Source organism: Pseudonaja textilis, chromosome 2 (genome assembly GCF_049901715.1).
Source record: "Pseudonaja textilis isolate UNSWEBS1 chromosome 2, rPseTex1.2, whole genome shotgun sequence".
Lineage (NCBI taxonomy): Eukaryota > Metazoa > Chordata > Lepidosauria > Squamata > Elapidae > Pseudonaja > Pseudonaja textilis.
The window spans coordinates 124,193,775-124,207,688 of NC_141991.1; the positions used below are offsets into that span (position 1 = coordinate 124,193,775).

General features: G+C 37.8%; 1 protein-coding gene and 1 long non-coding RNA gene across 9 annotated transcripts in view; one reads left to right on the forward strand and one right to left on the reverse strand.

The window, feature by feature from the left end:
• Nucleotides 1-333: 333 nt before the first annotated feature.
• STXBP4 (syntaxin binding protein 4) overlaps nt 334-13,914 on the reverse strand; it is a 95,185-nt gene continuing 81,604 nt past the window's right edge. For 6 of the 8 annotated variants that reach the window (XM_087925155.1, XM_087925161.1, XM_026711243.2 and 3 more), the window contains 2 exons: nt 13,515-13,572; nt 334-1,922 (listed from right to left, as the gene is read on the reverse strand). In XM_087925155.1, coding sequence (XP_087781281.1) covers nt 1,808-1,922; nt 13,515-13,572 — 173 coding nt within the window. In that variant the 3' untranslated portion in view covers nt 334-1,807. Of the gene's footprint in view, nt 1,923-3,565; nt 3,903-13,514; nt 13,573-13,914 lie in introns of those variants that run through there. The other 2 variants (XM_087925154.1, XM_087925156.1) reach the window with 2 other exon arrangements.
• LOC148127060 (uncharacterized) lies at nt 1,812-5,794 on the forward strand. Its single transcript, XR_015741896.1, has 2 exons — nt 1,812-1,983; nt 4,962-5,794. It is a non-coding gene; the product is annotated as an uncharacterized LOC148127060 (long non-coding RNA).

Below are 13,914 nucleotides of genomic sequence, written 5' to 3' on the forward strand. Positions count from 1 at the left end.
GGCGTGGCAGGGGAAGGATACTGTAAAATCTCCAGTCAGAGGTGGTATTTGCCAGTTCTTTGAACTAGTCAAAATGTCCGCTACTGGTTCTCCAAAACTGGTCAGAACCTGCTAAATACTGCCTTTCGAATGCAACTATTGTGTACTTTGGGAACAGATAAATCCCCCAATTTATAAATTACTTTTGACTGACTTTGGCTTGTTAAGCATGTGTTTTGGAATATACCCCTTAGTCCACAGCTAGCAAGTTACTATAATCTGCTATAGTAAAATTTCTAGCTCTTATGATTCCTAGTCACAGCTTTGAGAAGATTAAATACTTCAAACTTTGAAACCTTGAAAGAAATATTTTATTCATCTATTATTGTAAGACTGAATGCAATGACAGTACATTAGCCTATTATAACTGTGTGCAAAGAGAAAAGGTGAAAAATTGGGAAGGCTTATGGGAAATAAAAAAGTTAAAAATTAGGGTAATTTTGTTATAAAAACTATTAAGAACATTACTAATGCTTACAAACAGCTAAGGCACTATATCTTAAGACTACATATTCCATTTGCACTACAACATATAATGAAATACAGGTTGTAACTTATAAAAGAAAATAAGTCAAGGCTGGAAAATATTTTGCTTTTAAACAGAAAATAATCAGCTTTCATGACACGTCAGCAAAAAATGTGAAGTGACTGGAACTTATCTGACCAGCAATATGATGCTAGGATAAAGAAATACACTGGACATAGCAACCTACTTCTGAAGAGCTATTAATAGGTTTTTAAAAAAACCCAAACATCTCCAGATTGCTGAAATGTTACTATGGCTGAGCATAAGATAAAACTGCTCTGCTAATTACTTATGCTTATGTATTGTTAACTGTTTGAAAACGTATGGGACTAAAGAATTGCACAACAGATCCGTCATTAATTTCGAAGAGACATTAAGAAGACAGCCATGCTAGTCTATGGTGACAAAGTGTCAGAAAGAGTCTGGTAGCATCTTTGCTGACTAATACATTTTATTAAATGCCATAAGCTTTGGTGAGGTACAGCTTGCTCTACCAGGTATAAAGAATGGCTAGGGTGATATTTCCAGATCTAGGAGAACAAATAGTGTTGAATTTCCACTGGAATTTCCTCAAAGATATCTTAGGAAGTATATTTTTAAGCGACAACCCCCCCCCTCCAGTAAAAATTCAATCGCTAAGTAAATAACTGGAGAGCCAATCTAATGAAGTTGTGAAGGCACCAGGCTAGAAATCTAGAGACTGTGAATTTTAGTCTTGCCTTAGGCACAATGCCAGCTAGGTGACTTTGGGTCATTCTCTCTCAGCCCTAGGAAGAAGGCAAGAGTGAACCACTTCCAAAATCTTGCAACCTCCGCCCCCACTTCAGTGACTTGTCCAAAGTGTCATAATGATCAACATTGACTCAAAGTCACCAAACCAAACCCTAAAATCAACACCTGTTTTTGTTACCTTTCTATAACCCCCAAACTAGCTTGAGGGACTCAGCACTATTGAATAACATACAATAGGAAACAATTCAGCTCTTGGGCCAGATACCATCTTTTACCAGCAGTAATTATCAGGAATGCAAGAAGTTATTCATAGTTGATTTGCAAGGAATATGAATTTGTAATGAGAAGGACATAAAACAATATTAAAATTAAGCTCTTGGAATACGAAACTGATCTTGTGAGGGCAATTGTTTATCCTGAAGATCTGCTATACAGAAACAATAACTAAGCTTTAATTTATTTCTGTTGATGAATAAACTGTTGAAAGCAGGTTGTCTTTCATCTATGGTCTCAGATTTGTGGATCTGGAAGTTCTCTGAAACTATCATCGTCGTTCCCTTCCAAGCATGACAAGGCAAGTACATTAGTGACAGGATGGATCCAGGATGTTGTTTGTGTCACATGGCTAGAAAACAAACCAACAACAATTATTCAGAGATCAGCTTCAAAACTTACCCACCAATAAGGTATGCCAGATGTTTTGAAAAAAGCTACCCTAAAATTGTGAAAAACTAACAGTGAAGTTCCTTGATGCAGGGAGATAAGATTTACTGAGTAATGATTCAGTTAAAAAGTGAAGAAGAACATGTACGGTATTTCAATATTGAGAAATATACAATTCAGGTTTGTTTTAAAAAGCAAAATCATTTATGGAGGAATAGCCATGCAGATATTAGTTAGACAAAAAGATATTTGAGTAGTTCAGTTGAAAAAGGATCAGCTGTCATAGAAGCATCTTTCCCATCAAAGATAACATTTCAGAACTTCCCACACTGAAAGTATAACCTTAGAATTTTTCCCAAGTATTATCTAACATGCGATTTATTCATAAATATCAATTTATTTTTATGAATGGTTATTTGAATGTTTTAAGTTTTATATTTTACTCCAATAAATAGAAATGAAACTCACTTTGCTCCTCAAAGAAATAAAATAATATGTTAGCCTCTCTCTCAGTGTTTGCCTAAGACATTCCTCCTAGCCCATGATTCTAAGTTAGATTTAGGCTAGAATCTACCTGTTAGTGAACACAAGCATTTACTGGTAACTCCCATTTACTCTTCCCAGCCATAAGAATATTGAAAACTAATAGTGAATTCATTATTTATAAATCCTTATGTAGCCAATTGGCACCAATCACACAAAATACATATGCAGAAATGTCACGGCGTCTGGTTGGCATTCTGAAAAAGAGAATGACATACTGCAATCTTTTTGGGCAAGTCCCACATGTATCAATGAATTTATACTTTCCTAATCCAATTGATTGAGATGTTCTCTGATTTTCTATCTAAATTTGATCAATTTAGGCAGAAGATCAGAAAAGGGAAACTAAATCTACTTTATACCAACACCATTCACTATCGCACTTTTCCATATCTTTCTATCTTTTCAAACCACTCTTTCATCACATCTAACATACGAAGACATACGAAGAAAATAAAACTTTTTTGTTTTTTTAATTGGCTTAAAGTCAGGTAAGCTTTTTTCAATTTTCTCTCCTTTTCATTCCTGCAACTGTGCATGTAAACATTTTCTTTTCTCACAATTATAAATAGGGTGTTGCTGGTCTTGGCTTTTATTGTATAGAGCTGACAAGGACACCGTGGTTGCTTTCTGTATGGCTCTCTGCTTCTCTTCCTTTCATACAATATTGTATGCAGTATTCTTATCATTCTTGCTTTTTTCAGCCTTCTGTTAGTGAATACATTGATAAAATCCATCTTAAAATGGAAGTAATCAGAAAAAGCTCTGAAAGAATAAAAATGGTTACTTCTTAAGGCACTGAAAATTGTTCTCTTTATCCTCTATTTCTTCACATATTCTACTCTAAACCCTGCACCTGCTTATCTGGGAAGGAATCCTTTTTCTGAAGTTTATCTTAATTCTTTTTCCACAAGTTTTCTTCACTAGATTGCTTTCAGAGCCCATGCAACCCCCCCCCCCGCCCAGTCTGCCATTCCTAACTGGCATGGCACCACTCATACTCTTCCTACCCCCATACATTTTTCCTAACCTGTGCTGGTGCCCTAGGTGACCTCCATAACCTCCTCGAACCCTTCTTAACCTACCCTGCACCCCATACGCCATTCCCAATCCACACAGTACTTCTTGTGCCTCCTGGGACACCTTTCCCAACCTATGCTTGCTCCCCAAATAACATGCCGCCTCTACTGCACACCCACACTCTCTTCCCAACCCACAAGGCACTGCTCGCGCACTCCTGTCTACCATTCCTGACCCGTAAACCCTTGATTTCCTCTGCCATCCGGAAGCAGTCACTTAGCAGCCTGCTTGCCTTGGACTTGCAACTTCCTGCTGGCTTCCCCACTGACTTTCTCCCTGTAAGCTTTTCCAAAGCAAAATGGGGAACCAGGAAGGAATTCTAGGGAAGGAAGGAGGGAAGAAGTGAATGAGGACAAGGGAGACACAGTGAGGAAAAGAGGTAAGGAAAGAGGGAGAGAGAGAGAGAGAGAGAGGATGGGAGGAGAGAAGGGAGGGAGGAAAGAAAGGAAGCAAAGAAGGATGGAAGAGAGGGAGGAACAAAGAGACAGGAAGTGAGAGAAAGGGAGAGAGAGAGGAAATAAAGGGTGAAAGGGAATGAGTATGGGAAGGAGGGGTGGAGGAAGGAAGAAAAGAAGAACAGTGAGAAAGAAGGAAGGGTTGAAGGAAGAAAAGTTTTTGATACTCCCTGCCAGCTTTCCATAAGGAAACTCAATGGAGAAGCTGGTAAGAAATAAATTACTTCCACTTCCACTGTTTTGCTAAGGAAAGTTCAGTGATCCAACAGGGCAATGCAGAATAGTAGTTTTTCTTGATTCTTAAACAATTATAGGATATGGGAAAAAAAACACAACAGGATTTGTCTTGCTCTGATCCGACCTACCTTTGCTTCAGAATATGGCCTATTACACAGAAATAAGGAATCAATGAAAAATTGAATAGATGTATAGCAGGGGATAAGCAGGATCAAATAATGTCAAGGACATGGAGCCAGATTTTAAAAAAACAATGATAAAGGAAACTAAAGATGCAAAAAGGAAGGATGAAAAAAGCTGTTTGATAAAGTATTGGTAACAATATTTTGGCAAAATATATTCTGAAAGTGACTAGATAATCAAGGAAGTTCAGAAATTTCAGAATTTAGTTGGTATAAATTGGCATTTTGGAGTTTTGCTTAGGTTGCTGCTGGCTTAACTAGATTGGGGGCGAGGAAGGGGGGAAACAAGGATTTTTGAAGTGCCCAGAATTCCTGAAAATTCCAGTTTTGCATCAACTTCAGCCTTGTTTTCTGAACATTATCCGTCTAGAAGCTGGATCAATTTATTTCTGACTGTGCTTCACTATGTAGGAAATTGCATAAAAGCCAGTATTGTGCTAATCTTTTCTTTGTATTAAATTCCTGTAGTCCATTTTCATGTTGTTATGCCCATTTTTTCATTAGCAAGAATACTCAACCTGTCAGTCAAGCTCCTCCAAGCAGACGTTTTGAAAAACAGAGCTGGGAACAAAATAATCATTTATACCTCAGGAATGGTAATCATTAGAAACAGCCCATTTACTGAGAAGCACGAGGCCAAGTCAGAACCTATACCTCTTAATTCAGGCCCAGCGGGTTTTTCTGGGCCTGAATTTTGATTTCATAATCAAAAATCGGAAAAAGAATCTGGTGGCATCTGTTAAAAAAGGATTTTATCAATTAAAAATCATAATGTGTTAAATCCATTGTCTTTGTTCAGACTTTCTGAAATAATCTAAAACCTCTTATATTCAGTTATGCCGGCAAAGTTTCCTTGTTCTGAAATTGCTTCACTGAGATTTCTATTGGAATGTCCCGAGAGGTTAAAATGCTCCATTATTAGTTTATGCTTGCTGAGTCCTGATGTCCGACTTGTGACCATGAATTCTTTTGTGCAAATTCTAGACTGCCTGACACAGAATCCAAAGGTGCACTGCTGAAAGACAAAGGGAACAAGCCCAGATGTCTGCTTTGCTCTCACTTTTATAATAACAGAACTATTATGGGCTCCAACAACTTTCAGATCCTCTTCCTCTAATGTGTGTATAACATCATGCTTGTAAATTGTATCCCATGTAGCCTTTTCACTGTGTTAGTCCACTGTCTGTCCTTCTCCACCTCTATCCTTTTGCAATGTACTGTATTTGTAAATTCAGAAATGAACTTGGTACAAAAGAACCATAAATGATGGAGTTGGATAAGCAATTGGATGGTGCAGACTCAAAGCAAGCATGAGAATAATAAAGAACTGAGAATAATGCCTCCTTGATTTCATTAGTGTAAGAGGGGAAATATGGAAACATAGACAAGCCTTCAAGATGCTGCTATTATATCCTTCAAAGTAGGCCAGACCACGATAAACATCGCAGGGATCCCCAGACATGCTAGTTCAACCCTTCGACTATGTCCAAATACTTTTACTGATCTATTTTCAGACAGACATGCATAAAATAATATAATTTACTGTACATCAAATAAAAATGTTAGAAAATACGGCACAAAAGACCCTAGAATTACAACCATATCAGCTTAGTTTTTGGGGAGGAAAATAAGGGGAAAAATTGTTCCTCTGCCTACCAGCATCCATCGGTATTCATCTGGTTAGTGTCCTGTCTGTGTGTGAGATAGTTGAGGGCTGTTTAGAAACTGAAACATGGAAAATGAAACAGTATTTGCTGTATGAGCAAGGAGGAGACAGCAAGGAGCCTGGGCATGGCTTAGCTCAACTGTTCTGTATTAAAGCTGGCTGCTGCTGCGAAACTAAAACTGAAACTCCTCTCCTCTGCTTGTGTTCTGCATTTGGAACAGATTTCTTTTCAAGTGGGAATTCCTGAGCATCAGAGTGCGTTAATAATATATGAAATACTAATGCTCTGATGGTCATTTTGAAAAATCCTTTCTTAGTGAGTATGTAGAAACCAAGAGGAACATACGTGCCAAATTTCAAAATATATATGTATATCCTATCTCTGAAATCCAATATTTTATGCTTAGGTTTTATTAATGACAAGAACATGTTAAATTGTTCGTCATAAACAATGTATCTGCTACACACGGATTCTAGAAGGTAGATACCACTTACCTGTGTGAGTTTCAACCTTATTTCATGACACATTGGAATTCTTTGGAAAAAAGTGATGGAGTCTCAATACTTTGGCATACCCGAGGAGAAACATGCTCCTCACACATTGCAGAGATCAGATAAAGAGACACAACCCCTATTTTTCTTCAAAGAAAGACCTCACTTATTTACAGGTTATACAAACTGTACTTCAAAGTGTGTTTCCAGGAATGCTTGTTAGTTCCAAAATATCATTTCTGGACTGCCAACAGTGGTCGGCCATATAAATCAAAGAGATGGAGCTTTCTTTTTAGACGAAGTGATTTTTAAAAAGTGTATACAGATGTGAGCAATAGTATCTCTGAAAGAATAGTAAGGGTTTTGTAAGAGTTGCTGATTGATGGAGGACAAAAAAAAATCTGCCTGTGATATAGTACATATGTTCAGTAGAGTATATAAAGCTACAGTACTATTTTCTCCACTGCATGGTTTGAGCTTATCTGTTAAGGACATTCAGTGTTAAGCATACTTGGTGTACAAAAATTTTGTTTTTCACCAAGGAAAAGTCACGTTTATATTCTACATCAATTGGGCACATAATTCTATATCTTTCCTCCTTTTGTGTGATATGTTCTAATAATGGGAATCAAAACTTTGCAAGGTGAAGCTTCACACTATATTAAATGCCTTACCCTTTTCCCGTGTAAGATTAAGAGTATCTTGTCTTTTCCCGTGTAAGATTAAGAGTATCTTGGCGATGTTTCGGTGAGGTCCCACTCGCCATCCTCAGGCTGGTGCTTTCGGCTTCGTGCCAGTGCAAGCAGTATGTGATCGGGGCTGCCGTCTCTCTATAAATACTGGTGGCGGGGGGGCTGGTGTGCTGGTCTGGTTGGCTGTGTTGTTGCCTCTTGATTGGTTGATGGAGTTGATGTTGGTGTAATGGGCTGTGTGATGGCCTTGTGAGTTTTGTTGTGGAGATATTCTGGATCTTGTGCTTTAATCTCCTGGGTTGTTTGTGTTTTGATCTCTTTTCCATTAGCCTCCTGTGTTGTAACGGTTGTGTGGTGACCTTGTGAGTTTTATTGCTGTGGTATCCTTGGTCTTGTGTTGTGATTTCCTGGGTTGTTTGCTGTGTTGCAACTTCTTGAGTTCTTGTGGTGTAATTTCCTGAGTTTTCTGATGTGATATCTGTTTTTTTCTGATTGGATATCACAATGTATGTGGCTGGGCATGATGCACAGGGGACTTCGTATATGCCTTGGTTTTCCAGGTCAATTTTATTGACCTGGAAAACCAAGTACTCCGAGAAGCACAAAGCCGAAGACACAAGCCTGAAGATGATGAATGAGACTTCATCGAAATGTCGCCTAGATACTTCCAATTTTACGTGGGAGAAAACCTGAATAACCGAAGATCCACATACAAATACCCGCGAAAACCTCAGAAAACACACAAACACACACACACACACACACATATATATATGCAAAAAACAGGATTGAGCATGATCATCACAGAATGCACAAACTTTCAATTAAGCTTCGGCTGGATTGTATCAGGCATAAGCAATGAACTTAAAAACCATTTATCATCATTTGATTTAAGCGATACAGTCCTTATCCTGCATGTCCTTGAGAATGAAGAAGAGGGATTGGAAATAATGTACAGTGGTATCTTGGTACTTTTTGGTAATGCATGCATTCCAGAAGATGCAATGAATACTAAAACCGATGGGTACAGAGAAAACCAGCGGATTTACCCTGTCATCCACTATTTCAGGCAGAATAGCAAGTCACGAGGCAGCCTGCGTTAGCAAGTTCTTCCTTGCGTGTTGACTATTGTGAGAAATACGAGTGCTGGTACAAGATTTCAGCTTCAAAATGTGTCAAATACCGAATTTGATGAGTTTTGAAGCAGTTGAGTGCCGAGGTGTGACTGTACTTGATCTACATTTTTTGAAGTGATCTAACTCTTCCACTTTTCAGGCTAATAACAAATATTATAAACCAGTTATCATTCAGTATATGCTTCTTGTAATTATGCATATGCTGTGCTTGGTTCCATAATTATACATGCAACTGCACACAGGCACAGTAAGGGAAAATTGGATTGAAAAATATATGAGTTTTTATGAGCTTTTCCTCTTTAAACTATAGTATTGTAGAAAATGGGCAGAATGGAATTATAATTAAATATGCAGGAAATTGCTATGCACCGAAAGAATGCCAATTCAGTGAGTGCAGCAGAAAAATTAGGCAAGTTCTTTCTTTAAAATTAAGACTTATATACAGTTTCACAGTGCTTTACAGCCCTCTCTAAGTGGTTTACAGAGTCAGCCTATTGCCCCCAATAATCTGGGTCCTCATTTTACCCACCTTGGAAGGATGGAAGGATGAGTCAGCCTTGAGCCGGTGAGAACGAACTGCCAAATTGCAGGCAGCTGGTTGTCAGCAGAAGTAGCCTGCAGTACTGCGCTCTAACTACTGCGCCACCGTGGCTCTTAGTTGCAGTTTCATGAAGTTAGCCATACTGATATTGCATTGGACTAATGGGGAACACTCCAACGGGAAAATCTATAAGGATGTGTTTTTTTGTCTTATTGAATAAAATCTGTACAAATCATTACCTGCTTTGTAGTCTCCGCTCATTCTAAGAGATCCTGTGCAAGAAAGCTCACAGTCTCTGTGGCAGTCTCCTATACCTCAAGTATGACTATGACTATGATCATATATTATTTTATATGCCAGAATAATAACGCAGATTAAAGTTCTAAGAGAACATTTACAGACAGATTAAATACAAAAGTTTGACATCTCAGATTATGTCTTTATGACATTGTATTTCATAAAACACCTAATAAATTATGCTGCATACTTTTTAGAATTTATTTCTATATTAATAGACATAAATATGTTCTTTTCCAACAAAAACATAAGTCAGGCTGTAATAAGAATCACCAGCATATTCCAGAAGTGTAGGTTTATTTGGGGAAACTGAAAGAACATTCCAGAAGGTGTCTTAACAACACTGTCAAGAAAATAACATGGTTGTCCCACTGTGGTCAGCATGAGTCAATTTCAAACCCGAAGAAGAGTTGATTTTACTACTCCAGTTTAAAAATAATCAGATGCCATTTTTGTAAAGCATTTATTGCATTCATTGTTATTCAAACTTATGGAGTCAAGCTATCTGCTGAGCTAATAATACCATTGCGTTTACTAGTCTCTTCCCTTACAACAAGAAATCTAATTTAACCCATCACCTTCAGTTGAAATTCAATTGAGAGAATAGCCCTGAATATAAACTGAAGGAGTCAGGCACAGTAGATTAAAAGTTAGAATGATATGGGGAATTATAATTACCATGACAACCAAGACATGTTCCTAATTTTGTACAATAGAAACAGAACAGTAGGAAATAAATTAAAGACCTTCATAACTGCAGTTATTTCAAATACCAAAGAGTGAAAGAACAGACTGAAATGTACTTCTTCCACTATTTTTTCTTTATATAACATAGACATGTTAAAATAAAGCCTGAATGGGACCATCTGATTAAAAATACGTTTGAAACCCTTCTTTCTAAGGGAAGGATATCTTTTTGTAACACAGCAGCAATTTTTGGTTGTGGTCTGGATAACTGACTGGTTCTGAGAGATGATTGCTGACTCATGCCTGTCCACAGATCCTGTCCATACATCCTATTTGCCACAGCAGCGAGGACAGCAATTAACAGTTTGTGGAGGACATATTCTCACAAAGGCACTTTCATCTTGTCATTAACTCTTTGCTGAGGCAGGCAGAAAGCAACCTAAAATGTTCTGGCTTCAAAATAGTGTTTCTCCTGCTACCATATTTGGCAGAAGTCCTCCAGGGGATGTGAAGGAGAAATCTCTGAAGTCTGAATATCTACTGAGATCCAGTTTGCTTACTGAGGGCCACCCCTCTCATTTGGTTTTTCTTTTGGTTAAATCTATCTCTCTGTCTTCCTCTCACTCTCACTCTCTCTCTCTAAACTTGTAGATCTAATCTTAAAAAAAATGTTCAGGTAGAATAAATCTCAAAACTACCTAATGGGTGACATCTAATGAAGTGCCAACTCCTTTTTTCTAGTCATCTTATTGGAAGTTCTGGTTATTGTTTATTTTGATATTGTTTAGTACCAGGAGAATTCAAGCCTCTTTTATTCAGCAGTGGACAGTTCTGATGAAAGAGGAACAAACTACTTCTACCCATATCCCAGGAACAACCAAATATATACAAGCTATAGGTGAAGCAAACAACGCCAAAAAGGCAATATTAGGAGCAATTCCAAGCTATATGTGTCATTTGGCCTCAATCTTCTGACTTTTCTATAACATAAAAATGCACTGTATGTAATTTTGCCAAATTTTCTTTGGGATTAGCTGACTGAAATTTTGATGTTTACTCATAAAAACTGTTGTATCAATAGAAATGTTGTGTCCAGTGGTGGGACTCAAAATTTCTTACTACTGGTTCTGTGGGCATGGCTAGGTAGATGTGGCTAGGTGGGTGTAGCCATGTGATTGGGTGGGCGTGGCTTTTTTTACAGCACCCCCCCACCCCATTTTTGGGGCCTTCCTGGCCTCAGAGAAGCCTCTGAGGGGGATGTTTTTGCTCCCAGGAAGGCAAAAAATGGAGTGAGGGGGTGCAGCCCCCTTCCTCCATTTTTTTTGCCTTCCTAGGCCTCAGGGAAGCCTTTTGGGCAAAGCAGTAAGAAGCAAGGGGAATCCTTGTCGTGAGGTAAAAAAGAAGAAATACCTTAAGGAGTGACTGGGCGGGCGAACATGGGGCGGGCGGGGCAGGCGAGTGAGCAGCAACCGGGTTGGGGGCATGGCCAGCCAGAAATTACTACCGGTGCGGCGACTCTTGCCAAATCCTTGCTGCTGGTTGTGAATACCAGCACTAGTTGTGTCACTGTTTTTAAGGTGCTAAGTGTATATTTATTATGTATATATAATTAAAAATATTTTAAGTTTTTAAAACCTTTTGGCAGCCCATTACATTTGGTTTAAAGGTGCTTCTGTCTGTGAAATTCTTTCAGGACTGGTCTATTCCAAAGAAAGCTTATTAAGATAATTTGTTAATTTCCAGAGATTTAAATGAGAAATGAGAAAATGGATCAATATTAATTTTTAAGGAGAGGAGGGGAGGAGAGGTCACCATTCTTCCTGAGGATTAGTAACCTATTTTAGACTTCTGCAAAAATATATTTCTCAGTATCACTCAGTTTCGGAGGAAATCTTTAAAAGTCATTTGTTGAGTAAGATGAAATTTTGTTTTGACATTCATTTTGTTTCAGTGATAAAAGTTTGCTGTTGATAAATGTATAACACCTTTTGAGTGATGATATGACATTGATTAATACAAAGAACAAGCACACAACTCATCTGGCACCAAACTCACCCCCCTACCTCACACACATTATGAAGGTGGTGTAGGACAGGAGGAAGAAATAGTTCCCGTATTTTTATAGAAGCAAAATGCTAAGAAGCAGAGTGACCTTTACTGACCAGCCTCTAAACTGCATTCTGAGAAGAATTTTTAACTCAATGAAAAAAAAAAGCCCATTGCTTTTTGAATCAAGTCTGTGTTTGCACATGCTCCCTTTTGGTTAGATTGCTTGTGTCATGCAGCAAAATGCAGTGATCTGCTTCGGTGCATTGGGTGTGTTGTGAGAGTCCATGCTAATTTAGATAAAAATTAATGATGAAAAGATTAGCAGTAGCAACACAACTATTTATAATGGGGTGGGAACAATTTATGAACAAAGTTACATGTTTATATTTCTTTCTATGGGAATCTTAATTTGCCTGCAATCAACATCAAATGTGTATCACTTTGAGATAGCAAGAAAGCTTGATCTATCATCGAACAAGAAGAATCTCCCCATCTCTTCCTATCTGGGGAGCATTTGGGAATTAAGACTGTTGTGAGAATGAGAACTAAAATTTTGAATCCTGATTGTTATTGAGACAAATGAGTTACTATCCCATTAATAGTTTGTTGTTTGACTGTTGTTTCTAAGCCGCACCAGTACATACTATGGGGATCTTAGGACCGCACAAAAGAAAGGATTAATTTCAGATAATAATGGCATCTTCTTTAACACCTTAAATCCAGAATCGAACAACCCAGTTCAAGAGTTAAATGTGCATGGGTGTATGAGATCTGTGTTTTTAATCCTGATGTGACATGTTTCCTTAGTTTGAGTATAGCTCACAGCAAAGAGTATGTATTTGCTGATGTATAAAGGTTTTGGATAACCACACCAAGCTTTGGGAAGATATTCAATTCATTAGATACGGTTATCAACAGCTACACTCAAAATATGGAAATCAGAATGAGAAGGTCTGAGCAGAATTCACATGGTAAGGATTGAATATTTGATCAAAGTTTGAAAGGAAGAAACTGAACACGTATTTGCATGGCTAACACAGTAAAAATCAGGGGTCTTCAAACTTCACAGCTTTAAGACTTGTGGACTTCAACTCCCAGAATTCCTCCTCCAGTCATGTTAGCTCAGGAATTCTGGGAGCTGAAGTCCATAAGTCTTAAACTTGCCAAGTTTGAAAACCCTTGGTAAAAATGTTTCTATCTATCCCTGGAAATCCTTAGTCAAAGGCAAAAGATTTACAGAATTTGAACACGATAACATAAATGCTATTAGTAGAAGTTTTTCTTATTCTTTAAAAGATAACTCTTTATTTCTATGCCCAAACTTTCTATCAGTATGTATAACCAAGACATTGCAAAGTATGTGCCAGCTCGAGCATATTTCTATGCTTTTTTACTATCATAGTGATCATATTCCTCAGTGGCCATACGCATCTAAGATTATAAAGCTTTATTTTATTTATCTATTTTATAACTGCCTTCTGAAAGTGATGTACTTACTTGATGAAGTATTTGATTCCATCTGCTGTATACGCCTTTTCCCACCCATAAGGCAGACCTAAGTCAAGGGGGAGGAGAGGCATGAATAAAAACAAAATGGAATGAATCACTCTCAATACTACAAATTTCACATTTAGACATGTTTATATACACATCAAAATATTTCATTTCGAGACAACCAATATTTTGCTAAGCGGAAAAAGAAGAAATAATCAGCTTAAGAACTTAAAGGCAGATGATAAAAGACTTTACATCAATACTTTGATCCTTACTTCCTACAAGTAATGTGCTCTCATCTGAACATGCTGGCTATGATGGGAGCTATCCTTCTATATCATTAGTTTGAAAAGTATGGTAGGAACATGTCCTAATTCTGAAAGACCCATCACTTTCAAAGTGG